This window comes from Takifugu flavidus, chromosome 19 (genome assembly GCF_003711565.1).
Source record: "Takifugu flavidus isolate HTHZ2018 chromosome 19, ASM371156v2, whole genome shotgun sequence".
Lineage (NCBI taxonomy): Eukaryota > Metazoa > Chordata > Actinopteri > Tetraodontiformes > Tetraodontidae > Takifugu > Takifugu flavidus.
In genome coordinates, this window is record NC_079538.1 from 5,744,424 (window position 1) to 5,770,423 (window position 26,000).

At 46.1% G+C, this 26,000-nt stretch overlaps 1 protein-coding gene across 1 annotated transcript in view; it reads right to left on the minus strand.

The window, feature by feature from the left end:
* LOC130516660 (regulator of G-protein signaling 6-like) overlaps window positions 1–26,000 on the minus strand; it is a 38,587-nt gene that overhangs the window by 7,211 nt on the left and 5,376 nt on the right. Inside the window, exons 3-5 of the mRNA XM_057017876.1 lie at window positions 3,512–3,608; window positions 2,255–2,305; window positions 1,826–1,932 (exon numbers count right to left, since the gene is read on the minus strand). Of these exons, the coding sequence (XP_056873856.1) occupies window positions 1,826–1,932; window positions 2,255–2,305; window positions 3,512–3,608 (255 nt within the window). The remainder of the gene's footprint in view (window positions 1–1,825; window positions 1,933–2,254; window positions 2,306–3,511; window positions 3,609–26,000) is intronic.

Below are 26,000 nucleotides of genomic sequence, written 5' to 3' on the forward strand. Positions count from 1 at the left end.
CCTCCAGCAGGCCGCCGTCCTTGTTCTGGGTCAGAGCCGAGCGTGATCACCTCACACCACTCAGAGCAGTCATGAGAGTTTTATACTCATGGCCGCTGAGTGGGCTCAGAACAGCTGGCTCCTGAAACTTTATCGGGCAGTAAGGGGGCGTCCTGGGATGCTGCAGGGGTGTGTGATGAATGAACCAATAAATAAACAGATGCAAAGATTACAATTAAAAAAGGGAAGAAGAGCTATAAAACCAGCAGATGCTGCCAGCCTTTTTCTTTATTACTGCTGCTGAATGATGGAATTAAGCTCATGTTTTGTTGTTGGGGGGGGGTTTACATGATGCTAATTGTTCTGTGTTTCCTGGTCTGTTTTCCTCTTTGTTTTGCAATTAATTTGTCTGGGAAATGAAATGCAAATGAATGCTGATTATCTTCATGGAGCGTTGCTGTTTCGGTAAACAGCAACGCTCCTCCTTCACCGCTTCCTTCCTGTCACCGCTTCACTGCGAATTGGGGGAGACCCGAGGTCAGACTTTGGTGGCGTGCACCGCTGTCTGGTTTAATTAAACCGCTCCTCCGACGGCGGTGGAGACTCACTCTTCCACCAAATCTCAGTGAGGAGGAAGAGGATTCTAATGTTGCCCCGGCTGCTCCCGGGTGATGAATATGAAAACCCTTTTTTCCTCTATTTAATTCAGATAAAACAGACTTGCATAATGAATCTCGGATTTCATCTCCACCGTCTCATCTCTGAGGAGTGTAAGTGGGTAAAATATCTGCCTGCTTTCCTTTCATGTCCCCTGATAATTCCAGGGAATGCTCAACTACACTTTGTCTTTCTGTCAGGCCTCTTCCCCCCCACCCACCCAATGGGGATCTGTTTCCCTTGTTAGCTCGATGAATATTTCAGCAGATCACCGATCACTTTTAATTGGATCCCAGGATCCAAAAACAACGCTGCAGAAGAAGAGAACGGTCCGGTTCTATGCTCCAGATCAAGATTCTTGTCATGTAAGTTGGCGAGAGGAAGCGTAATCTTCAGGAAATGATTGGGGTCTTCATGAAAGATGAACCCTGATGGGCTCCGTGTGCAGCAGCAGCAAGGGGATTAGGTGGAGCTGTTTCAAAGCAGCAATTTTCATATTTATCTGGGGACCAAAAAAAATGTGTGGATCGCGCCGCATAGCGCGTAAAATTAAGAGACCAGCTTTCTTTCTAACTTAACCCTTGTGTAATGTTCATATTGTTGTTACTCAGCCAGCGTTTGTGGCTCTGATGGACAAGTTGCATTTTGTGGCTTTTAATGCTTCACAATCAAACACTTTCATGTTAAAATACTGAACAGATGTTTACCTTAACCCAATTACAAGCAGTATAAACAATATATATGGTTAATATTTGCCCTTTACCTTTGTTAGGTCACATTTATAACTTATTATTTAAAACATAATAAAGAAAATCAATTAGAATCAAGATATGAGTGGAAACAAATTTACAAGTGAAGCAAGGTTTTAATTAATTAATTTTATCATTTTTCTTTTAATAAAAAGTGAAAATGGGTCCCACAGACCCGAACACCACGCAAGGGTTAAACACAAACGGTGTTTGTGAACAGTGGCGGATGCTGATGGGGCCCATTTCGCCGGTTTAGCCTGATAAGACAGCATCCTGGGCCCCAGAGGGAAAACTCCTCTTTGCAGGTCGAGACCAAAGAGTTGGAGAATTTCTGAACAAATGTCAAGACTGGGAGAGACATAAATTCCGTGTCACCGTCTCGACCCTTTGAAAACAGGATTGCGGATGTCTGGATACCTGCCAGCTCATCGCCTGCTCACCTGAAAACGATAGAAGGTGCCATCATCTTTGAGGGTGAGGACGTGATCTGAAATAGGGAAGAAGTACCCCTGGGCGGCTATCAGGCTGCCGATGTGCATGGCCTCAGCTGTGGAGAGAACAGATCCCAGCGGGGATGAAATATGAGGCGGCATCCTGCTGAATATCACCTCAGCTACGCCTCCCTCACATCCCAGACCAGCCGACGCGGCTAAAGGTTCTGATGGTTATCGCAGATTCAGAGAAATCTGCACTGACCTAAGATGTGCGGAGCTCCACCAGAGCGCTCCCGCCTCGTTTTGAAAAAAATAAAAATAAATAAAAAAAGCCTCATCACAGGACTACTTTTGCTGATGAGAAGATGGAAATGCTCGTTGTTGTTGACGATCATTTCTTTTTAACGGCCGTTCACGCTGTGTGAAGAAACGTACCTGGATCCTCAATAGACAGATTCTTCATCAACCACTGAACAATATCCGCACCTGGGAACACAATTTCCAAAAGAGCATCAATTCCGCGGCCTCCTATTAAAGGGAATGTTAGAAAATGTGGTTGAAACTGTTCAGCATCAACACCCGCTGTGTAGCTCGCCTACAGCATCACACCACCACTTAACGCTCAGAATATTTAGAGGTGGGACAATATTTTATGTTGCTATAACATGCTGAGAGCTTTCACGGCGGGGATAGGGTATCAGCTCATCTGGGCTTCCTTCTGTCGAGTCCCCAGGGAGGCGGCGTTTAATCTGTCATCATTCATTAGCTTCCTCACTCTCACCACTCAGCTGCCAGCGTTCCAGCCGCATCCGTCCACTGCAGGAGTAATTGTGTTTATTGATGTACTTTGCTTATGGCATATTGGGAAAATGCCCTTTTTTCCCATAAATGCAAACGTGAGAGGAAGAGAAAGTTAATGGCCTCGGCTCCACTCATCCACTGCTGCTCTGTCCATTCAAAGTGATTTAAATACAAAGATCTGAGTAACAAAGGCTGTCACACTTATTCATACACACACACACACACACACCCCTTCTCCAGTGTGAGCTGTGCCTGTCGGGGGTTGATTGTCTTGCCTACGGGCACCCTGGCAGTAGGAGGGTTCTGCTTTGTTGAGTTCTCTGTTTTTTTTCCCCCAAACACTTATGTTGACCTTCTTTCTGACATTTAGAGCAGTCGGGAATCAATAAGTTGCTACTGCCTATTATTTTATGTTATTTTATTCAGTTATTAGTAATCACATATCAATGATACATTCTGGTCATCCTGAAGCATGAACCTGCAACTTCGTACACGAGTAGCCATGTTTGCTTCCTGAATATATCTGTGTTCCTATTCCTCGAATGACAAAGGATTTGTGTGTGTGTGTGTGTGTGTGTGTGTGTGTGTGTGTGTGTGTGTGTGCCTGTGTTTGCTCAGAAGTATAGGGAGGATCAATCAGCAGCGACACGGTGACAAGAACCCAGCAGGCGGCTAGCAATACGTGCTTCAGCAGCGGTGCTTGGTGGCTTTTCTCTGCATCCTCACATGCGTCTGGCTAACCAAACAACATTTGGAACATCTTTTGATTCGGATGGATCAATTTTTACCAGTTTAAATGTGACACTTCCTGTTTGTGGAGCATGTTGGGTGGTCTGTCGGGCCCGGCAGCTGGGTACAACGGCGGGGAAAAGGTTGAGGGGGAGGTCTTACCTGTAACGACACTGGGGATTTTAGTCATGAAGCTTTTCACAGTCCTGATGGGGACACCTTCAGTCTCATCCTGGATGAGAGTAACAATCTCCTCAATCTGCAGAAGACAAGAAAGAAAGGACAGTTCAAGCAGAGCGAACGGCATCAGAGCAGGAGGCATGTTCTGCATTTCTGCCTTTTTGATGGCACGTTTTCCTCCTCGCAGCTGCTTTTCATATCGTTTGAGTGGGACACTTGCTCCCTTTGGAGACGTTTACACTGTCCAAACAATGCAACGACTATAAATAGCCTCTGAAATGTTTTATTCAGGGAGGATAAGTCCCACGGGGATTACAGAGTTTGTTCTCAAACCAGTCCTGAGGCCATCGACGCCTACTTCGGACCGTGGGAGGCAACCAGAGAGAGAACCCTCAGAACCATCTTCATTCCGGATATTCACAAAGAGACAACAGCAGTGTGTCAATGACAACTCAGAACATAAAACCTGCAACTCGGAAAAGACAACCAAACAGCTTGTTATCTTTGTTTTTGTGCTCTCTGCTGCACACACCATCTTTTCCCACATCATTTGTTGCAAGAGAAGGTTGAGCAGAGCTTTGATTTCCAAAAGTTTCCACCCAGTCAGAACTTTTTCCCTCCGTGGCTGTCAGAATAATGTCACGCTGCTGTCACAGGATCCCTCAGCTCTCCGGGTCATCGCAGGCAGGGTTCTGTGATGTGACTCTGTTGTCAGCGACGACCTGCCGCCATTCTCAACATTCTCTCCTCAGACAGAAGAAAGATGAAAATAATGACCTCCTGCTTCTTTTGCAAGTGACAAAACAATACAAACCACAGCAGAGAGCAACGACTACAAGCTGTTTGAGCAGTTGGGAGCCCTTCCTGTGTCTGTTTTGGTTCGGCAACGACGGGAAAGCCCCTCTGTTCCCATCTCTGTTTCCACACAGCAATCTACAGTGGATCAATAACACTTGTGCAGCCTCTGGTAGGGCAGGCTGCAGTGTTAAAGTTCATTAAAAAAGACAGAAATCAGAGGGAGACACTCCCGATCCCTCCTGGGACGCCTCCCTCCGTGCAAAACACTCAGATGAATGTTTGAATTCTCTGCTGCTGTGAATTTAAATCTTAGCTCCTCTATAAAAGGCAAAGAAAAGGCTGCTTCAGGACTCTGGAGGAGCTGCAGATCTGTGTGAGCTGGAAGGCTGATCCTAACCCTTGTGTACCCCAGCGAACACAAGTGCAAACATCAGCTTAAAAATGGAGCAAAAAGTCACCTCACTCATTTCTGAGCCCTTAAGTTAAGGAATCAAATAAGTGTAGGGTCGAATCTCACGGTTTCTGAGCTGCCTCTAGATTTGTGCTTCAAGGGGATTTAATCACTTTTATTGCGAGCTGCCCCCCACCCCCACCCACCCCCTCTGTGGGGCAGCGGGCTGTCTGATTACAGCGTTATCACTTCATGATTACAGGGCCCAGCTTGGCAGACAGGTGGGTTGTGGGGTGAAGAGGACGGAGCTGCAGATTGAAGCTTAATGATCCCCCGGAGCCACAGCGTGGTCATCTATTAGTACTTAACAGCAATGTTGATGGCGCTGCCTCTGTCCCTCACTGGTCCCTTTATGGTTTGAGTCTGGAAGCACAAACGTGCAGTTCTGTGCAGGTTTTCAAGGACAGAGGAGACAGAGTTTAGACTCTGGAAGTAGACTTGGCATTAACTCTTTCTGGTTCTCCTTTGCCTCCTTTTGTGATGAACAATCTTCAGGAAAAACTCTGGATCAGGAACTCCGGATCAGGAACAGCCATAATTCATCATCGGTGCAGGAAAGAAACCAGAGAACTACACAGGGAAGTGAACACACACCTCTACGGACAGAGGTTTAGAGGATTGTGACCTGGAGATGGATCAAAGATAAAGGCAGGATTAAAAAAGGTCCATTGTGTTTTTGCAGTTTTCCATTTATGGCAGAATACACACCAGACACACAAAGAAGTTTGCTCCGACCACACGGAACCACAGGAAGAAGCAACAATAACGTGGCTGGATTCACTGGCTGAACAGGGGTCGGGGTCAGATCCTCTGACGTGTGTTGGATGTTTATCACCTGTAGGGGGGGCTCTTTTTGCCTTTCTCTTTTTCAGTTCCTTCATTAAGTCTTGACAGGTCAAAGGTGACCGTTGGCCTGTCAATTTTTTTTAACAATCGCTAACCGCTTCATTGGGCAGTTAGCAATGAAAACGTGTCTATCCAACCGTCCATCCATCTTCTGTACCTGCCTTTTATTGCTGATCAAGGTCACAGGGGTCGCTGGTGTCTCTCCCAGCCCTCACTGGGAGGGAATCTCAAGCCTTTCTGCTCGTCGGAGATGGAGAAGAGTTTAAAGAAAATAGAGGACTGGGGCAGCTTTTATGAGGACAAAACACATCCAGGCTGGCTAATATTTGTGGTGGGGGTGGGGGGGAGGGGGGGGGGGGGGGGGGGGGGGGGGTGGTATATAAGAGGTTTCAAACGGTGATGGTGCCTGAGGAGGAGGGCAGGAACAGAAAAGGAAACAGTCCAATAAGCAGCCCTGATAAGTCTGTTGTGCACATATTAATAATGAAAGATGCTCTTTTTCAGTCTGGAACCTTATATTTGAGGAGGATTATTATGTTTTTCATATCAGCACAAACTTTCTCAAAGAACCTAATCAGCATTGGATTCCATCATGAAAAAAACTTCACCAGGCTCCTCGAAATGGAAAAACAGCTCATTTGATTGGCAGCGTCGGCGCTCCATTGATATCATCGGAGGGTTTTTTTTTAGCCTGTCAAGAAAGGCCCTGAGCAGGACACGAAGCAGACAGCAGCTGGAGACATGAGAGAACCAAGGAGAGCTGCTCAGCAGGGACCCTGTGCAGCTCGGAGGGGCGGCCAGCGGAGGGGCCGACTGGGACGACCTTGGAAGGAAACGCGTAGCAATAAAGCCGCACATGCAGCCGAGCTCAACAGCAGACCTTTGTTACGCTACATTGTTGCAAGTGATTTATGTGCTGAAAAAGGGGTGTGATGAAAGTTTTACAGCATGATTCCAAAACAAAGGCTGTTAATATCTGGGGTGCAAACAAAAGACACATTAAAGAGGAAGGGGGGGCAGATAGTGTATAAAATAAGTCTTGAGTCTTTTTTCAGACGCCCTTGTCAAGAAGGGCAATAGACTGTTCCTGCTCAGGAGGCTGAGGTCTTTTGGAGTGCAGGGACCACTCCTGAGGACTTTCTATGACTCTGTGGTGGGATCAGCCATCTTCTACGGGATAGTCTGCTGGTCCAGTAGCATCACGGACAGGGACAGGAAGAGGATGGACAGACTGGTAAGGAGGGCCAGCTCTGTCCTGGGATGTCCCCTGGACTCAGTGGAGGTGGTGGGAAACGGGAGGATGATGGCTAAGCTGTCATCTATGTTGAACAACACATCCCACCCCCTACAGGACACCCTGGCAGCACTGGGCAGCTCCTTCAGGGAGCGGCTGCTCCACCCTCGCTGTGTGAAGGAGAGGTATCGCAGATCTTTCCTGCCGGCTGCTGTCAGACTGCACAATAAACATAACACCCGCTAGCACAATCTGAATATTATATATTCTGATATGTATATTGTATTCACCCTCTGTACTATGTACAGGTACACAGAGGCCGAGTATCCATTTATCTGGATTATTGTAAATATACATCCTCTTTGTATATTCCAAATCCTGTTCTATTTGATTTTATCTTATTTTTCTCTGAGTGCTCTTGCTGCTGTTGTTGCACTGTAAATTTCCCCGTGTGGGACAATAAAGGATCTGAATCTGAATCTGAATCTTTTTACAACTTTAATTTTTATTAAGTTGGATCAGTTCCCTTCAGAGTTCATTTTTTATTTATTGGGTTATTTTTGGCCGATGCCTACTCCCCAATTTTCCCCCTTTTTGACAACATTTCTTCTAAACAATCCCCACACACAGTTGGGAAATCTTTTATTTTTTTTTTTTAACCTTTTTTCTAGTTTTTCCTCCTTTTTTCCTGATTTTTGGTAACTTTAGCTTTGATGATTATTTCCCTTTCACTTGACTTGACACCGCAGCGTTTGTCACCTGTATTGACGATGAGCTGCAGCAGCTTTTTGTCCAATTCTGCAGTAAATCAGCAAAATAACGTCTAATTACTGAACTGTGCGCTCTTTTTGCTGTTTGGTTTTTTTTTGTGAAGTCTTCTACATCGGTAGCTTATCGGTTACTTTAGCCGCCTCATGATCCACAACCATAGAACCTTTTATCTCGTGGATCTGAGAAGAGGAGGGCCGTCGTTAACGGACATGATTGATGCAGATCCTCAGTCTTTCTCTATGCTGTCTTCTCATAGGAAGGGTGATGAAGATGGTTAGAAGCTGGGCCAGTCTTCTCCCTGCAGCCTAAACAAGCCTCCATAGGTGAGTATTTCCTCTCTTAAGACAGATCGACAGAGGGATTAGGAGTCTGGGAGCCGTTGCTCCTGTGCGCAGAAAACTCAGGAATCTAACGATCCACAGAGACGCTCACTCCATTGAGCTGCGTCATCTCACACCCAAGGACGACACGGCTCCAGTGTTCGGTGGCGGTGACGTAGATGTTGCGCCGGCTGTGGTGTCTGCAGATCCAGCAGGTTCTGAAGCTCCCTCCGTCTGCATGTCCCGCAGCACCTGCAGTGAGTGCAGTACCTGGACAACGTCCTCTCTGCTGCACCACTGCAGACGTTTCCCCGAAGTCTCTCCGAGGAGCCCAGTGGTGTCATTAAAAAACATTCAGCTCTCGTACAGATTTAAACAGAACCAATTGGGTGATTGTATTCAGAGAGGATTGAGCAAAATATGTTTGCTTTGAAAGTGTACGACACGTGGCGCTGGAGCTTTTAAGTGGTTTGTTTTCAGTGCCAAGCAGAACTGTCTGTTCATGCAGTTTCCCAGCAACAACTTATCAATAGCAAAAAAATAAGAATAGACGTTGGCAGCGGCAAAATAAGTGGGGAGCGGGAGCCTGTAATGGCTCTTTAAGTCAGCAGCCGTCCAGATCACGTAGGTCTGCCTGCGAGGGTTAAATCAACACGAGCCTCGCTGACACAGCCACAGCTCCACGGAAAGATTTAAAATGATTTGAAAGGCTTCCCCGATGGTTGGATTTGAAATCAGACACTGCGACCTGTCGAGTAATGACCCCTGACCAAAAGGGGGACGGCAAAAAACCTCGGAATCACTCGAGTGCGCTGCAGCTTTCACGATCATAGAGATGCTGGGAAATGTCAGCAGAGGTGCCTGCATCTCGCTCGCTCCGCTTTGTTTCCTGTTCTCCATATTGGCTCTTCAACAACATGAGATAGTGACCATAATGCAGCTTCTGTTGTGTGACGGGGAATCTTTGTGGGGTGGAAATGGCTTCAGAAAGGCTCTATTTTCAAAAACAGGTGCTTCCATTAGACTAACACAGCATTCTGACACCTGAGGATCTGCAGGATATTAACATATTTCTTTGCTCCAAATGGTTACCATGACAATCTGGAAGGTCAGATGACAATATTAAATCTTCTATATGCGCACCAGGATTAATACTGGAGATAGTAGCGTGGTGAACCTGATGCGGGTTGAAGGTCAGGAGTGATAGACTTAGAATGGTGACAGGTGTTACTGGTTTCAGCCCAGTGACTCTGCCAACAGGCTGCTGGGAGTGTTAATGGGACATGTAATGACCAAGTTGTGGACTCAGGTCATCATGGAAGCAGCATAGATGGAATTCTGAACTAAAGAAGAAACTGGCAAGACTTCACTCCCACAGGACTCAACCCTCTTGGTGTGCTGAACGCCCCCCCGAAGGCTGAAAACTTTATTTTAGATACGCAGTAATATACCCAGTCGTGTCTCAAATCCTGGAATATATGTACAGATTTAAAACACAGACATTTTCTAACACCCAAACCCCAAAGAAATCTCCCAGACTTTTCCGGCAACTCGAATTTCAGACCAATCATAATCTGTTAAAGCTGCTCCCCATCGCGTTGACAGTTGCATGCTCTGTTGACTGACCCCTCCCTCGACGAGACTTTCATATAAATCCAAAATAGGATTTTTCTCTGTCCTGATGCCTTTAAAATCATGTTGGAATGTCAAACTTTTTGGGTAAGATCGGAGATTCAAAAGTTCCTTTGACATTTTAGCGGCGTTCCTCTTGATTATCTCCTGTGTTCTCCAAAGTCAGAGTGTCGCTTCTAAAGCTGCTCTCCCCAAATATACTCATATTCCCGAACATTTATGACTCCACACGGCCAAAAATAAATAAATAAAATGCAACTGACTCAATTCCAGCAGAAATTTGAAAAGGTCAAAGTTCTCCTAAAAAGGCAATGATTGAATTTCCAGACTCTCTGACCTTTGCAAACACGAGCATGTGAACTGAGGTCAAAACAGTCTCTGGGCAATAATCAATCCCGACAACTTTACATTACCCCCGGCAGAGGGTGTGAGCAGAGCTGACCCCGCGTCTCAAAGCCATACACATCCATAACCGAGGGTGTTCGCATCCATCGTGGGGAGACTGATTAGGCTTTAGTCCCTGATCATTCAAGGGAGTCTCATCTGTCTGCTGCACATGGTTATAATAAAATGACCTATATCTTCATGTCATCAACCCTCTATGAAGCTCATTTCATGACTGGAATATTTACCATTGCATCAACTGTGACGGTTCTCACTATAGAGGGACAATAAAATGATTTGGGTTTAATTTTTTGGGTGAAAATTGTTTATAAATTTAAACCCAAGAAGACTTAAAACAGGGGTCACCAACACAGTGCCCGTGGGCACCAAGTCGCCCGCAAGCCTGTTCTAAAAATAGTGAGGTGCGTCTAAGAAAATCTTTTCTACCGCTATTTTTTTTAAATCACACCTGCATTTACATAGATTTTAAAATGACATTGTCTTAAAAATAAATAAAAATAGAAATAAAGTGAAGGTGAACTCTGACCTAGCTCAAAGGTCAGTATTGTGCATATGAAAGAACCTTTGTGCTTGTGGAGAATAAACTAGTGGGCAGTGAAGATGGTGGGTGGAGGGCAACTTTCTATCCCAAAAACATGGCAAAAAGAAGACAGTAAATTTATCATTTTCAAAGTGAATTGGAGGAAGAGTAATGTTTTACTACTGTGGAAGGAAGGAGTGTATGTTGCATTTGTGGAGCGACTGTGATGACGGCGACGCAGCACAATGTGGAGCGACGCTTCACTACGCCTCATGAAAGCTACAATGCTAATGCTAACTACCCACCGGGAAGCATTCTACAGTCAGAGCTAAAAAGTGTGTTTATAAAATGTAACAGATTTTGAGAGAGATTTGTTCAGTTAAGATTTATTCAATATGAAAGTTTTTTTTTTTTAATGTTGCTGAGATTAATAATAATAAAGTGTTGAATATTGATCTTTTCTGTTATCCACTCTTAAGTTATTGATACACACACACACACACACACACACACACACACACACACACAATTTGTTATTTTAGAAAAGTGTGTCAAGCGGTAGCCCTTCACACGACTCGGTACCCATGACGTAGCTCTTGGTTTCAAAAAGGTTGGTGACCCCTGACTTAAAACATTAAAAGTGGCACACAGGCAGCTATTCTGAGGCAAATAAGCCTGTGGCGGACATTTCAAAGCTTCCTTAAGGGAGTTTGGCGAGTTGGAATAGCAAACTTTAGTGTCTTTAATTGAAACCTATTCACATAAAAGCACCACAGGCAGCGACACACTCTTGCATCAAACCTGCCTATTTCAACTTAAGCTTCACTTTCTCAAAGAAAACCCATTAGCCTGCAATTCAGCGCTCCCCTGCTGCTGTGTCAGGGCGAACGGGGACAGACATGTGGGTGAAATGACACTCATTAAAATCTTTTCATCTTATCTCACACTTCAAGGGTGGAAGAATGTCAGGCTGCTTTTCAGAGATATAGGGCCTCGTTAAAGTTTGGAAATGTGTTCGGGCAGCGGTGTCTTTCATCGTTAACAGGAAGGTTCCACGTAGCATCACTGAGATGTAAACATACAGTCGTGTGACTCAAGTGTGCCCCGAAGTAGACAGATAACATCTTAGTTAGCACCAAGATGAGGCCAACCATCCAAACCTGAAGAATTAATAGAGGAATAGAAAAACAAGAGGCCAAATAACGTAGCTTTACATGCCAATTATCAGGCAGGATCTGTGGTCAGCTCAGCCTTTTATGAACCTATGGGCATGAATAGACAATCGAATAAGTTTAATATTATATGACATTATGGTCATTTCCAAAGGCGACTGGTTTATGTGAGGCGTGACGGACTACTGCTCGTCCTGAAGCGTTGCAACCATCAAACATTAAACCTTTCGATGCCAGTTTGACTGTAAAAGACATTAATGGCTGTAAAATTTCCAGTTATTAGAACAATAGTGATAGTAAAATGATTGAGGAGAGGAATTAACACAAATGCAGAGTAAGTGGAAACAGCTTCTTGATGCCTTAAACACACACGGGCTCACACACACAAACACATTTGCTCAGTTTCTTCTCTCCTTTTACAGAACTTTTGGACAGATTTAGGCTGAAGACAGAGTGGTTCAAGCTCGGATTGGGAAGCATCTATCAGAGTTAGATCTGTCACGTCCGCTAAAGCCTGATTGAGAGTCTGATTATAGAAAGTGTCCCAGCTTGTGTTTCTCTATTCCTGTTGATCAACAGGTGACAGGAGAGCAAAGCTGGCATGTACCAGATCAGAGCACATGTTCAGGATTAAAATGGACAATGTGGGCAGCGGATGACTCTGACACCATCACTTCTGTTGTGGGGTGACATTTCTAATCTCACCCAGTGTAAAAATGAAGCAATTCTTCTGCACTGCTTCCCTTTGTGACACACACACTCTTTGTCGGGCCCACGCCACAAAAATTAACTGAGGACAGAAGCAAAACAGCCGGCATGGATCTGGGATGTGTCTTCTGTCTTCCTACCGTCGGTTAGCCATTATTCTTTTTTTCCCACATTGCAGTGAAGCTTTGAGGGGAAAGAGGGTGTAACTCTTAGATAATCCTGTAAAATACACTCAGGTTTTCTTATGTTTCCCTAAATCAAGGAATACATTCACCCAGGTTGGTGAAATGCTTAGAATTCCAAAATACACATGAACGTCGATGAAGCCTTGCAAGGTTTGGCCGAGCTGTTCCTGAGGATAACCTACCGGGCTCATGTCAAAATAAGGTAAAATGACAAAGAACATATCGATTTAACAGGGTTCAAATGTTCCTGGTATGATGTATGAAGTTGGTCGATAATTACAGGATCCCCAACAGATTTCTCTTGCTGTCTGCATCGCGTCCTCGGAGGTCCAATTAGAGAAGACAGTGTAGCGTCTCTCGCACGACCTGCCCCGCTAGTATAGAGTCATAACTCGTCCCTCACCTGAAGATTTCTTCTGCAACATCAAGTGTATTTAAGGGAAACCTAAACAGAAAATCAGTCATTTGCATAGAATACATAAATATAGATCAGAAAACATCAATTAAACATGTCACTGTTTAGACATTTGGCAGGTTTATGACCCTAATTGTAGCTCCTAATCCCTGTAGAATGTGTCAAAATCAAAATGATGTGCTTTTAGAAAGCTAAACTAACTCAATTATTACAGCTGTAGTTCTCCTGCCCTTTGAGGACCACCGGTAGATGCCCAGCCACATGAGGTATAAATAGATCCACAGCACCGAATCTTATGCAGCTTAGCCCACTGAGCCCGGGTCTCTGGGGGCTGTGGTGCTCAAGTCAGCAGAGTCCTCACAGCAGCAGGTCTGCAGGATCCAGCAGCTTCATTTAGGCTGCCATAACCATAAAGAAATATCCCAGTAATCTGATACCGAGATGAAGGCCTGAATAAGTCACGTTTATTTACAGCTTTTAATCAAAAACCAGCGACAGATTTTGTCTTCCGCAGATGACAGAAAGTGGGGATAAATGGAGCGAGCTGGTCCTTTCATCGATGTAAAACTCATTCTGCAACAACAGCAGCAGAGCGGGTTCCCCCCAGCCCTGCAGAGAGACCCATATTTCAACCTTTCATTGAGGCGCTCCATCGATTGTTGTCATCCCCCCCCCCCCCCCCCGGGAGCTGCCAGGCTGGGGGAAAGTTGAGCTTCCAGACTGCACTCCATCAGCCTCCCGCATCCTCCTGGAGCTCAATCGAGGGCCCGCTCATCCAGCCCCCACCCCAGAATCAAACCCCTTTCCCCCAGAACGCTCAGTGGACGCCTGTTGGGTTTGCTGTTGCAGAGGTGGGACCGTGTGCCCTGCAAGAGTCCCTGGGCAAGAGATCAGAACAAGTGTTCACCTTGACAAAGTGTGAGCAGGAAAACTTTGCCCAGGAGCACACAGACAGGAAGCACACATCAGAGGGGGCCCATGATGACTATTCATTTGGACTCAAGGACACCGATGTTTCAGAACAGAGCTCTGTCCTGCTCCAGTGAAGCACCGGCACGGTCAAGTATCCCTTCAGCTCCGCTCCAGTGAGGTTAATTCGAGGCCCTTATCGACGGTATCCAGGCGTTAGCTGTGGCTGCTGTAGCACAGGCACCAATCGGATCAAGTCAGGAGGAAAAAGAGGTTACGGTAAACCAGGAGAGAAGGGACTACCTCTTACCCCCACCCTTCCAACCGAGGAGTCGGCAACAGAGCTTGCCATGAAGAACGTTCTTTCAACGGGACCAGAGATTGGCTTGAACGCAGAGCGCCGTCCGCGAGGCTCCGTTCATTACTGCCGAATCTGGCTTGAGCAGTCAAGGAAGACTATAATGTGGGAAAGTCATTTCAGGGAGAGATAACGACGCGCCATTGCCAGGCAGGAGGAACACTCAGGACTGTTATTTTCTTAGCAGCGGGGGAGGTAGGAGCTGCAATATAAAAACGTACGTGTACATTGTGAGGCCATGTGCGCTGGTCTGGGAGGCCCGGCTGTGTTAAGTGATCAAACGGTTGGGTGAAATTGAAAGAAAACAAAGAGCAACAATGAGAATGAATAAGGTGGGACAACAGGTCTCTGGCTGAACAAACCTTCAAGGATCAGACAGGGATCACATCAGGAACTAGGACACCTCCACACAACATTCCAGCCTAATCACTTCCATGAATGGGAGATTGGCCCTCTTGAATACAATGTGTGTTGTCTGCTGTTCCCCCACCTGTTTGTGGGTTCGATGTCAATAGGATGTAATCGACCACGGGTGCAAAGATGCAATGTTGCGCTCGCCCAAACGTGTGCTAATCCTTTTCAGAGAGGTTTCACAGCTGAAGGGTGAAGCCCTGACTGTGACCAGGAACAGTCTGTGTTGTTTTTTTTAAAGCACTGAAGCATTCTGGGTGACTTTCAAGTGCAAGTAGATGAGTGAAGATGAGCCACTCCACCCGTCTGGCATTTAGACCTGCACGATTAGATCCAGCCATTATTCATTGGGAATGGAACATGTCCTAATATATGTTCCTTAGTCTCTGCAGCCTGAGGAATATTAATTGGGCTCCCCTGCTTTTGATCATGGAGGCGCTTGAGAGGAGCAAGGAAATCAGCATCCAGACAGGAGCGAAATCTAAAATATTCAGGCGTTAAAGTTAATTTCTGAGATGATCTGACAGAGCATTTGTGCAACCCACTGCTCACAGGGTGACCGTGTTACATCATTAAACATCACATTTGACCCGTGAACCTTCAGAGACGGCTTATTCCGAAGCATATTCCAGCCACGCACTCAAAGCTGCTCATTTTTCCATTCATATTTCAGGCATGTGGGCGTGAAATTGCAGCTGTACGCAGGTTTAAGGCTGTTTGCGTCGTACTACTTACATGCTTTTTATTCCAGTTGCTGTCAAAACCGGGCCTGATGCATTTCTATCGAAAGGCATGGAGAACTGCGACGGTTGCCATCTCAACCTTTATCGTCAGGGTTGAGTGTATATGAGCTACATCTCAGTGATTTCCTCCTGACCTTTAAATAATTGTGTACGTGGTTGCACTCCAGGAGTGATTCGGCAGGGTGAGGCGGCTGCTAAAAACCCGCCACTAACATGAAGTCGGCCACAAATGTGGGATAAGAATGCATGCACACACTTTTGATACTTCATTATCACAAGAGATTATGAGTCTACTTATGACCCAAAGGCCATGGGGTGGGGGGGGTGGTTAATGATCCATGGTTAAGGTTTCCAGTTGCCGTCGCTGAGAGGATCGACAGATCAAAAGAGCATGTGAGACACGTGCGTATGCATTCCAACAACACTTTAATAAAGAAGCAGATGGTTCAGGAAAACGTGCATTTCGGGCCGCTGATTGGCACGATTGTGTTTTCACGTCAGAACCTCTTCTGTGCCTTCTGCTAAATGGGAGGAATAAAATCGTGTCCACTCAATTTTCATTCACACCAGGCGGGCGGCGGCGGAATGGTGATTACATTCAACAAAGGAGGAGCGCGAGCGGGATGACAGCGAGCCGCTTCTGTCAGGAGACTGCAGCGATGTCTGAATGCAGATGTGCAGAAATGGGGCGAAACAGCTTCGGCGGCGTGCGTTTGATGCCACTGCGTGCAGAAGTTCCCATGAACCCTGCAGAGGCTGACACCAGAATTCGGGGTTTTCAGGAGATGAACGCTGCTTTCATTTCACTGAATTCAGTTTAACTCTTTCACTGGCACGTTTTCACAGAGATCAACATCTGCTTCAACATTATTGATTATTTGGTGCTGGGGAGCGCTGTTGTTACTGGGGTTAGCAAAGCTCATCAATAAACAATTGGAGTTAATTGGTTGGCTCAATAATCCATGAAAGTGTAACATTAGCAGCACTGAAGCTGTTCTCAGAGTGCTTCAAACGGATCCCATCGATAAAATGTTGGGGGCTTTTTCTAGATTTGAACTTAGAATATCAGCATTTCTTTACATTGTCCCCAGTGGCGGTGTGTTCTTCTGGATCACGAGTGTCGACCACAGTGAATTCCCTCTGGAGGAGCTCAAGGTTAAGTGCTGGAAGACAACGTCACCCAGGCAACGCTCACCAAGGACGCAGAGGTGCAAAATCCTTCAATCCTTAATGTTTCTAAATCATAAATTCTTCAGTAAACACAAGTCCAGTCTTGACTCGTCACATGTTTAATCCTATAAATTAAAGGCTGGATTCGCTCTGACTGCAGATGGACAAAAGACCCATCGAAGCTACAGTATGTAGGAGGCAGAGAACCAATTATATAAACAGCTCTCTGGAGCACTTTTCTGAACCAGCAACACAGAGGAGCGGATAAGTGCGTTCTCACCAGATCCAATCGAAGTAAATTATTAAATAATGTGCGTCATGAACAGCTCTTTCACCTATTTTCCCTCTTTAGTGGGTAGATTTGTTCTGAGACTTGCTGAGACCAGACTACACAACAAACGTACATGTCCTGTGGAAACATTCTTATCTGTCTGGGGGGGGTAACGGCCTTCTCACGGCTCCATTTCTTTGGTTTCCCGAGGGCTCCAAAGGAGAAGAGCGCAATGACATTAATGGCAAAGCCAGGAATGAGCAAGCGTGTGTCTCCCCATGGCAGTAAACGAAGGACGAGATCACTGCTGTCACATTGGCTGTTATTGTTCCTCATTCATTTCTGTGGAGGGAGAAAACGTGGCGGAACTTCAAATTTCCTCGAACAATTTGCTCGGTCAGGCGGGACACGTCAACTCAGGCCGGAACGCTGTTTCCGTCTCTTCATCGTCCGTCTGAAAGGAGCGATACGTCAGTCAGAAACCACCGGCACAGGGAGCAGCGCTGGGGTAGAGACGGTTGCGTCTCATCCAACATCCAAATGTTGCTGAATGCAGGAGGATTAAGGCCGAGATGGGAGGTGGTTCTGAAATGGAGGTGGCCTTTGTGGCGCTAACAGTGAAGCCCATCTATTTAGGACGTGTATACCGCACCTATAGACAGGTGGGTAAGAGGAGAATCAATGCCTCACTACAGAAAACAGTCAGGGGCACTTTAAACACACAACTGCTCTATTTACCAGCAGCGGGGGAAAAAAAGGTAGAAAACCCACATGTGCAGCCACGCCATCGTGGCCCATATAAACATCTGCATTTAGATCTGAAAATCTTCCCTAACGCGCAGCAGAGGCGGCGCCTGGGTCACGAGGGCATCCCATTTGTCATTTGTGATAAGGAGCTGGAGGGATTCACTCTTTCCTGAAACACTGATTGCTTCCAAGCTAATTCCCTGGACATGAACGTGACGGCGTGTCTTCCGCCAGTCCCGCCGTGCCTCGCGGAGCTCCAAAGCGTGCTGCTGCTGCAGATGGGAACAGTTTGACAGGCTTAATGGTTCAAGAAAAACACGCAGGAAAATGTCAAGCAGTGAGGTCGAGCCTTTACAGGATTGTATGAGATTATAAAGGTGACTTCTGAGGGACGGAAAGGACGTGACTCGCCATTCTAAGTGTTCTTAAGTTTATGGTGTTGAGCGTTTCCTCCGGCTGGAACCTACGGGTGTAGGGGTGTCTGCCCTTGCTTCTGCGCCGCTCCCCTGATTCTGACTGACAGGCCGCTCGGGCTGTTATCGGCTCTCTTTATACTGCTTTTCCCTGATGGGCAACGATTGATTTCAGCCCCGCTGAATGCTTGCCGCCCCTCACCCTCATCAAACATTAACGGCGGCACGGTCCAGCCTCCTGGGTGTGAACGTGTGATGGTACCAGGACTGGTGCTGTGGCAGGAACCCAGAGATTTCAGGTTGTTTGCCTGATTGAACGAAGCGGCTCTGATAAATACTTTAAACCTTTCCTGTGAAGAACATTGCTGTAAGGGGAATAGATAAGGGTGCCGGCAATTGCAGCATCAGCGTGATGGTTTGACAGAGGAAACTTTTCTACTGGAGGATTTTCTAACATCTGCGCCTCAGTTTAGCTGCATTGACCCAGGACGATTTGCAAAACCTCTATTCGCCTCCTGGAAACACGGCAGGGTTGCGTGTTTGGGCTACTGCGTGCGAGTGCCTTCTAGTTGCTGGGAAACAGCTATGATGGAGAGGAAACTGCAGTTTCTGGGTACCGACAGCAGTATTCCTTTAGAAGCCCTAATTACTGCAGAGACCTGGGGGAAATGTCGGTCTTCACTGGAGATGCTGTTTCCAGGTATTGTTGCCTATAGCAAAGACAATGTGCTGCACCAATGTCTCTATCAGCGGCGCTGCGTCTCACCTCAGGCTCCTCGTTCACGTGTGGTCTAACTGAATTCATAGAATTCTGGTCACGTGACCAATATCCTGGTTGGGGCATTGTGGATGGAAATAATCCACTTATATTTGAGAGCAGCAACTAAGGCAGTTTCATTGGTCCCTTTTTTTGTTTTGTTTAAAGCCAAAATGCCACATCTATGTCATAATTAGGAAAATTAAGAGTTTTAAATTACTTATTAAATTACCCTTTTGCATAAATGAGAGATGAGCACATCAGATGCTATTTTCTTTTACTGTGCCTTACAGGGAATGAAAGAAAATCAGCTCTATTAGCTGTGAAATCTGAACATTTTACCCTTTTAAACTTGCTAGTTGGACACCTTTAATGGTTCAATTTGAATAGAAAGCCAAAATGAGGCTGGCCATGGTGTGTTTGTCTGGGGTGACATGTTAAAAGTGTTAACTGTGTGAAAATACATTGTTAAAACGGTCAAATGGCGCCCTGTGACATCACACTCTTTCCTTATCTGGCATCATGTGAGAGCATTTGATTGGCTGATCCGAGAACGGCCCAGTGAATCGCAATAAAACAACAACAAAGGAGACCTGATGCTTCATACTGGCTCCTCAAAATGTCGGAGGACAACTTTGGACAATCCTTTCAGAAAAAAGATTGATAATGATTATTATCATGCATGAACATCATCATCGTGTTCACTTATTCCATTCATCCATCCAACTTCAAACCTTTTTCCCGGTAAGCTAAAGCAGCCAGAGTTTAAAAGGGGTAATTCATTCATTCATTCAAATAAAAAAGCTACATTTTCTTCCTATCTTCACCCGTCTTTCTGCACACTCTGCTTCACATGAATAAAATCAGCCTTCGTCTCTGCATCGCTCAATTTCCCTTAACAACATTCTCAACTGGAGTCTGAGGAACAGCGTCAGAGAGGTGCAGGGCAGCCTGCAAATGGGAGCTACTGAAGCGCCTCTGCATGAACTGCCCAGAATAGGAAGCAGAAATGTTCAGATGTGGTAATAGACGTGCGGCCGAGATGTGCACATCTGGACTGCATCAAGGTAAATGAGTTAAAGTGACTGATGAAGGTAAATTCCAATATTCACGTCCAGTATGTTTTTCTTTACTGAAACAAGGACAGAAATGTAAACCAGGAGGACAAATGCATCCCAACGTTGTCCTATAAAATGGAATTTCCATTTCGGTTGGGTTGGCTGTTAATGCAACATGTGGCCAATGATTTAGCTGATAAATCCTCCAAGTTTTAAAAGTGAAATAACTGAGACTCAAAGAAAAGCAGAGTCATTTTGGCCCATCTGAACAGGTTGTCCCTCTCTGCTGTGAATGACTTTGAACCTCCCATAAACCTGAGATATTATTTGTTTGAGGTCACAGGAAAAGTTTTTTGTTGTTTTTTTAAAAATTAAAACTGGGCTCAGGAGAACTTCTGTTGGTGCTTCAGCTACACGATTTCATCCACAGATCACAGGTAATCAGGTGATCCACAGATCACAGGTAATCAGGTGATCCACAGATCACAGGTAATCAGGCTGCTTTATGCACAAACCCTCTCTTGCCCATGGGTGTCTTTTTCTGGGTAAATTCAAGGCAATGCAGCTGCTTTAGACCCAGAGGCTGTGGAATCCCCCCCACACACACACACACTCTTCCCAGTGGAGCTGTGGAGCAGCCAGGCCGGCCCCTCATTATATCAAAGTAATGCAGAGGCAAAGTGGGATGGAGGGAGAAAATGAGAGCGAGGAGAGCAAAAATAGGATGAAGGGGGACCCACTGACTGGAGCGGAGCAGGGAAAATCAGTCTACAGTGAACTTCAGTGCACTTTATGCTGAAACATATACAACAGAACCATATGTGTGTGTGTGTGTACCGGTATATATATATATTTAAACTCACAACCCTTAACACTTAATTAACAAGACTGAACAATCCGACACCGAACCGAAGACACCGAAGATGAAGCTCTTCCCCTCTAGCATGTCTTTGATTCCTCTCTCGTGTCTTCTGCAATGGGAGCGCGCCCAACAAAAGTTCACAGCCATTAGTCGTAACGTGCCGCTCGGCGCCGTGCGCTCCTCTACCTCAGCTCCTGCTTCCTCAGACAGCTGGGTAAATCACCATCATCTTTAATCTGTCACAACACTGGCCTGGATCCATTCTGATTCCCATCACATGGATGAAAAATGTGGTGCTGGAAGTCCACAGAAAGTTAACCTTTATTCACTTATTCACAAGAATTTGAACATTTAACTGTTTCCTCTGAGTCTTTTCTCTCGAACGTCTCAGTAATTGTTGTACAAACAGGATCCCTGAACGCCTCACACGCTGCTTCTTTGAACAGCCGGGAGAAAAGAAGGAAATAATTATTCTGCCCCATGTTTTATTTGTTTACTCACTTAATGATCCAGAACCACTCAGAACCGGATGTCAGCTTGCCAACAGAAGCTACCGTTAAACGCACCAAACTGGGAGAATAAATCAGAACACCAGCAGATTCAGAGAGAAACGGAATGATTTCAAAGTCGTCAATAAGGGGCCAACGTGAGCTCGTTAGCGGGTGTTTTCTTTTGAAAAATGTCAGTGAATGATTTTGAATGTGTGTTCTGAACAGGAAGCTGCACCCTTCTCTTCCCTCCAGGGTCTCCTGTCTGTCATAGATCCTCTGTGTTTTGTACAGCAGCTTAGTTTCCATCGTTCTAGATGACTTTCACCCCCAGTCAGAACCCAGGATTGAACTGGAAATCAGCTTAAAACTGTTGAGTTTAGAATTTTCCTCTCTGACAGATTTCTGCCTCGTGTTCAGTCTGATGATTAGTGGCTCCTGAAGTGAGCGCAGCTCCTGTCCCCAGTGTTCGGCTGGCACAGCCCCCCTCCCTCCCCCCTCCCCCCGTGATGGCTACAGCACTCTGGGATCCCAAAATGCTCCGGGGGCCATCTTTGAGAAGACAAGCTGCAGCAAAAAGGGTTGCAGGTTCCTGGCAAGGCTGCCACCGTGGGGAGTGGGCCCCTGCGAGGCGTTCGTGTTCACAGGGGATCTTTGGCTGCCATTCAAGCGCTGATGTCTCTGCATTATTCATTCTGCGCTCTCTTCATTTGGTACAACAATATAATCATAAAGGTACCGTATTTTCCGGACTATAAGTCACACTTTTTTTCATAGTTTGTCAGGGGGTGCGACTTGTACTCCGGAGCGACTTAAATAAATACATTATTACAGAATTTCACATGTTCGTTATTTTCACACAGACAACCACAAGAGGGCGCTCTAGGCGCGTGTACCTGAGGAACGAGTTCCTTTAGCGACCCAGAAGAAGAAGCGGTGCTTCATCTATGGAGTTAGACTTGATTGTTTCGTAAACTTGTTATGCATATGTTACGTTAACAAAGCAGACACGTACTCAGTTCGTTGTGGGTCATGTAGCTGAATTTGTTATGTTAGCATACCGTAACCCTATTGCTAATCCATGCTAATTCCCTTTCAAGAAGAAATGTATGTTCTTGGTCTCTTGGTCTATTTTTAAATTTTCCCCCAAAATGCGACTTATAGTCCAGTGCGACTTATATATCTATTTTTCGTCTTTATTATGCATTTTTTGGCTAGTGCGACTTAAACTCCGGAGCGACATATAGTCCAGAAAATACGGTATTTACCGTAAATCTATCGGTTCCAGAAAGGATTGAAATTTAATAAACTCACACTGTCAAAAATTCTCTATCTCCTCTGTATCGTCAATGCACCCCAACAAACGGGAATCTGGAGCACGAGTGAACATGAACTGACTGTTGCTGCTTCACTGAAGCCCAGAGCAACACAACTGCAGGCCTGTCTGGTGTCCCTTTATTCAGTGTCTGACACTTTTATTCTGATAGCGTTTGATCGTGATACTGTTAATTGTTACTTGTGTTCCAGACATTACAGCTGGGCTGGAGGAGCGTTTCAATGCGATTCTCCAGCACGCCAGACGTGTATGTTTTGCAAAAATGCTGTATATTTGGGAGAATGGGAGAGGGCGGTCGGAGCTGTTTGCATCAGCTCTCATTGTGCGATCTCCTCGCCGGGCGTCTGGATGAAGAGAACAGGTGTCGCCACATTAGCTTGCAGCAGCATTGAGGTCAATTAGCACAAGAATGGCTGCAGGTGTATTTATTCAACCAAATATTAACACCCCTCACCCCCAGGTTGCAGAACGCGCGCCTTTTTATTCCTCACACCTCATTTCTGTTCATCAGGGGCGTGGGATGCACGCACGTGTCCGTGCATGTATAGTTCGGCGCCAGTATATCGCAGCCCTTTGATGTGCGCTCCATTATTCCTGCTGCAAATCTGACAAGCGTGGGGGGTTGTTGCGTGAATTAGAAAAATAAATCTCCAGCATCATTGTGTGTCGAACAAAACCCGAATGTTAATCCTGGATGTCATGAGTATCTGCTGACTAACAATAGGCTGATACTGAAGGTCGCGGGAAGGACTCGTGTCTTCCCGGGTCACTTCCTGCAATATTAAACACACACACACACCTGTGATTTCTCTGTGCTGTTCTTACCTGCTTGTGACAATAAAGCTGACATTTAGGTCTGGACTTAATACAGAAACCAACATTAAATATGGAATATTAGGTCACCCTTTTAAGGGAAAAAGCCGACAACCCTGAGCATTGGCACTGTAATCCATCTGATTTCCCATTTGAGTGAAACTCCTCTGTTACTGGAAGTACATGAAGCTGAAACAGGCCTTTTGAAGCGCTTCTAATTTTAAATATGCTTGTCTTCCAGCAGATCTGCAACCAAAATACGAGCAAACGCCTGGTTTTCTCTTTGCTCTGTGAACTTTGCCTCATCTGGGATGCAGGGTCCAGCAGGGTCCATCAGGGCCCAGCAGGGTCCAACAGGGTCCAACAGGGCCCAGCAGGGTCCAACAGGGCCCACAGGGTCCAGCAGGGTCCATCAGGGCCCAGCAGGGTCCAGCAGGTCCCACTTGATGCTTGGATACATTAAAGTCGCCTCGGTCTTCAGGCTCTTGTTGATCTGCCCTCTGGTCTGTTGTTGCTTCTTTGGCATGTTGTCTGAGGACAGGTTCACCTGAAGGTCTGGTCGGCTGGGGCTCTTGTGATACACCACTGGGAACATGTCAGGTAGAGCACTGGTCACAGATGAAGCTCCGATCTCTGATTGGTTGGATCGTTTAAAGAACCGATCAGACTTTTGTCCTTGGAAAAACTGCTGTGATGGACTTTACCAGGCTGTGGACATCAGGGCACGTGGTTGGGAACCCATTAGATGGCATTTTGAATGCTACAGTAGATTATTCTGTCAATGCCTGCATAATAATCTGGTTCGGTGTTGGTGACACACAGACTCAGATTGTCTGCAGGCCTTTTGCAGTCACAACGACCGGTGAAATTATGAAGTGTCGACAGCGAGCGGGGCTCCTCCGACACCTGCTGTCTGACACAACCAGAGCGTGACACCACACTGACGCCTCGGCAGAGGCGCCCAGATGTAAACACGCCGACGGACTGTCAAGGAAACGCCTCTGATCCGATTTATTCGGCTGTATCTGGGTCTGAACTGGTTCCTCCTGCTTCTTTACTGCAGGAGCGTCGTTTTTACTGTCCAAGGTAAACAGGAAGTCAGCGGGGACTCAGGATGTCCGTATTTCAGGGGTTCTAGCACCTGATTCTGATGGGAAAACTGTTGAAAAATAACCCAGAACTTTAATGATTTACAGTCATTTGAAGGTTTAAATGAATCTGTCAGTAGGAGTTTGGGCAAATTACCGTTTAAAAACCACAGTCGACAAGAGACAGCTCCATCTGCTACACAGAAGAAAAATCAATAGTTTTCCATTCAGTGCCGACTAGCTCCAGAAAACCGTCTGCAAGTTGCATCCTCATCATCCTCATCCTCATCCTCCATCAGCCACTTGGCCGCGGCGCTGGTGTGATATAGTGCACGCTCAATAATTCAGCATCACCCCTGAAAGACGTGGTTCACAGAGAGTGAACCTGGCAACAGGCGAGTGTGACAAAAACACTCTGGCGATAGATGCCTGAGTCGGGGGGGCGGGGGGGGGGGCGGAATCTCATCCTGCCCTCTTTAACATTTGCAATTGAAAGTCGCCCAATTAGCATCACCTTGATTTGACGAGCCGCTTCCCTCTTCATGCTCTGTTGTGATGAGACCTCCTCAGATATCCGCGGTGATTAGCTGCGCTTTATCATCCAGTCTGTGGCGAGCACACGTGCGCGGACTGTGGCGCAATAAAAGCCAAAACTCTTCTGCCGAACAAAAGCGCCCCCTCCTCCCGTTGCCAGGTGAATGCACGTCATCTGTGTGGACGTTGATACCAAAACCGAGCGCTAATTTACCGCGCTAAGGCTAAAGATCTCGATAGCTCACGACTACTTATGAATAAATGTTAGCAAGGCGCTTCTGCTGGTGTTTCCTGGGTCATCCAGGGACTCGGAATCTCAAGGCTGTAAAGCAAATACGACCTGGCGCCGCCACATCCGCTAAGTGAATCCTAAACTCCACCATAAATCACAGCTGCTGCACAGAAATCACACCCTCTGTGCTTCAGCGCCGCGGCGGGCCTTTGTATAATAAATCATTTAAACAATCAGCTGCAGAAGCTCCTGTTTTCTTCCCGCGTCCGTTTATTTAGCAGTGGGAGCCTGAGAGGACGACTCTTTTGTTGTCAGCATGAAATCGATGTGAAAACGAGCATTTTCTCCCAACTTTTAAGGGCTCTGGATATTTGGTCAGCACATTTGCTGCATGGAGCCGGCTGCTGTAAACACACGACCTCGGACCTGTGAGGAAGCCATGGAGATCACGGTTTGCCTGATGTGAGAGCCTCAGATGCTCTTCAGTGGGTGTCAGGCATGCTAATAGCGCTAATTAGTCTTTTTGAGCTTATAGTTTATTGACTTTGACCTCAGCAATCTTAGTGTTCGTGTGTATGATTAATGCACGCGTGTGTAGGGTTATTAGCTGATGTGAAGGTCGATGAGCTCTCCGAGCTGAATACAACAATGCTTTTGTTCCAGATAGAATCAGTGAAATGGAGAAAATGGGCCGACAGACGTCATCGACCAGATGCTCCACAGGAAAATGGCGACCCAACAAACTGGCGTCCAAGTGCCACCGCTCCTCGCCCCCTGAGCCACTGATGGATTTCAGCATCTTTAAAGATAATTTTAGCTTCTTC